Source organism: Aythya fuligula, chromosome 13, assembly GCF_009819795.1.
Source record: "Aythya fuligula isolate bAytFul2 chromosome 13, bAytFul2.pri, whole genome shotgun sequence".
Lineage (NCBI taxonomy): Eukaryota > Metazoa > Chordata > Aves > Anseriformes > Anatidae > Aythya > Aythya fuligula.
This window is the reverse complement of record NC_045571.1, coordinates 18,966,951-18,968,936: the sequence shown is the minus strand read 5'-3', so window position 1 is coordinate 18,968,936 and position 1,986 is coordinate 18,966,951. Positions and strand designations below refer to the sequence as shown.

At 73.9% G+C, this 1,986-nt stretch overlaps 1 protein-coding gene across 1 annotated transcript; it reads left to right on the top strand.

Annotated features, from left to right (window-relative positions):
* Nucleotides 1-441: 441 nt before the first annotated feature.
* Nucleotides 442-1,733, top strand: POU3F4 (POU class 3 homeobox 4). The gene has a single exon (XM_032196456.1). It carries the CDS (start codon nt 442-444, stop codon nt 1,621-1,623), a length of 1,182 nt encoding a protein of 393 aa, XP_032052347.1. The 3' UTR covers nt 1,624-1,733.
* Nucleotides 1,734-1,986: the final 253 nt, after the last annotated feature.

Below are 1,986 nucleotides of genomic sequence, written 5' to 3'. Positions count from 1 at the left end.
TGCTGCCGCCGCTTAACCTGTGCGCCGCGCTGCCGGGCGCTAATGGCTCCGCATTTAAGCCGTGCCCCGCGCCCACCCCCCCTCCGCCCGGCTCCCCCCTTCCACCCTCCCCCCCCCCTTCCAGCCCGCCCGCGGGGCGCAGCGCGGAAGGAGTTAAGCGGCGGGGCCGCGCCGCGGCCGCCCCCCGCAGCACGGCGGAGTGATTCACTTCCTGGCCGCGGCCCGCGCGGCTCCCCCTTCGCCCCGCCCCTCGGCGCCTCGCCCCGCCCCTTCAGCGCCCCCATTGGCCCGCGCCGCGCGGGCCCGGCGGCGGCGCGCCCCCATTGGGCGGCGCGGCCGCCAGTCGCGGCGCGGCCGCTGCCCGGGCCGCCGTGCCGGTGGATGTCAAAGGCTGCGGCGGCGGCGGCGGCTCAGTATAACTCGTGGGGCTGCGCGGCGGCCATGGCCACAGCCGCCTCCAACCCCTACAGCCTGCTGGGCGCCGGCGCGCTCGGCCCCGCCGACGGCGCGGGCATGCAGCAGGGCGGCGCGTTCCGCGGCCCGCAGAAGCTGCTGCAGGGCGAGTACCTGCAGGGCGTCCCCGGCGGCGGCGGCGGCGGCGGCGGCGGCGGCGGCGGGGGGCACCCGCTGGGGCACCACTGGGTGACGGGCCTGGGAGACGCCGGGGCCTGGCCCGCCGCCGCGCTGGCCGGCGGCCCCCTGGAGCAGCCCGACGTGAAGCCGGGCCGCGAGGACCTGCAGCTGGGCGCCGTGGCGCACCACCGCTCGCCCCACGTCGCGCACCACTCGCCCCACGCCACGCACCCCGGCGCCTGGGGGGCCAGCCCCGCGCACAGCGCCGCGCTGGCCCCCGCCGCGCAGCCCCTGGGCGCCTACCCGCAGGCCGGCTTCGCGGTGGGCGGCATGCTGGAGCACGGCGGCCTCACCCCGCCGCCCGCCGCCGCCGCCGCCGCCGCCGCTGCGGCCGCCGCCGCCGCCGCCGCCGCAGCCGCCGCCGCGCAGGGCTTGCACCCGGGGCTGCGCGACGGCGGCGAGCACGGCGAGCTGGGCGGGCACCACTGCCAGGACCACTCGGACGAGGAGACGCCGACGTCGGACGAGCTGGAGCAGTTCGCCAAGCAGTTCAAGCAGCGCCGCATCAAGCTGGGCTTCACCCAGGCCGACGTGGGGCTGGCGCTGGGGACGCTGTACGGCAACGTCTTCTCGCAGACCACCATCTGCCGCTTCGAGGCCCTGCAGCTCAGCTTCAAGAACATGTGCAAGCTGAAGCCGCTGCTGAACAAGTGGCTGGAGGAGGCCGACTCCTCCACCGGCAGCCCCACCAGCATCGACAAGATCGCGGCGCAGGGCAGGAAGAGGAAGAAGCGCACCTCCATCGAGGTGAGTGTCAAGGGCGTGCTGGAGACGCACTTCCTCAAGTGCCCCAAGCCGGCCGCCCAGGAGATCTCCTCGCTGGCCGACAGCCTGCAGCTGGAGAAGGAGGTGGTGCGGGTCTGGTTCTGCAACCGGCGGCAGAAGGAGAAGCGCATGACGCCGCCGGGCGAGCAGCAGCAGCAGCAGCAGCAGCAGCACGACGTCTACTCGCACGGCGTCAAAACGGACACGGCCTGCCACGACCTCTGACCGGGGCTTAGCCGGGCGGCGGCCCCGCGGGCTCGGACCTGTGCACGCCGGGGGGAGCCGGCAGCGGCCCCCGCTGCCCTGCGGCCCCCCTCCTGCTCCCCCTGCCTTCCCCCCACCCCTCCTGCCCTCCTCGCCCCGTCCCTCCCCTCCTCGCCCCCCGCGGGCCGGAGCCGCGGCGGGGACCCGCGGACAAGGCTCGCTCTCGGTCCCCGCCGGGACGAAGGGGAACACGGGACGAAGGGGGAAAAATAAATAAATAATAATTAAAAACAAACAAACAAAACAAACAAACAAAAAAAACCAACGAACTGCAAACGGAAAGGAAAAGAACGCGAAAACCGGAGGAAAAAAAAAAAAAAAAAA

Coding starts and splice junctions, on each gene's coding strand:
- POU3F4 (XM_032196456.1), top strand. CDS start 442: ATGGCCACAGCCGCCTCCAACCCCTACAGCCTGCTGGGCGCCGGCGCG.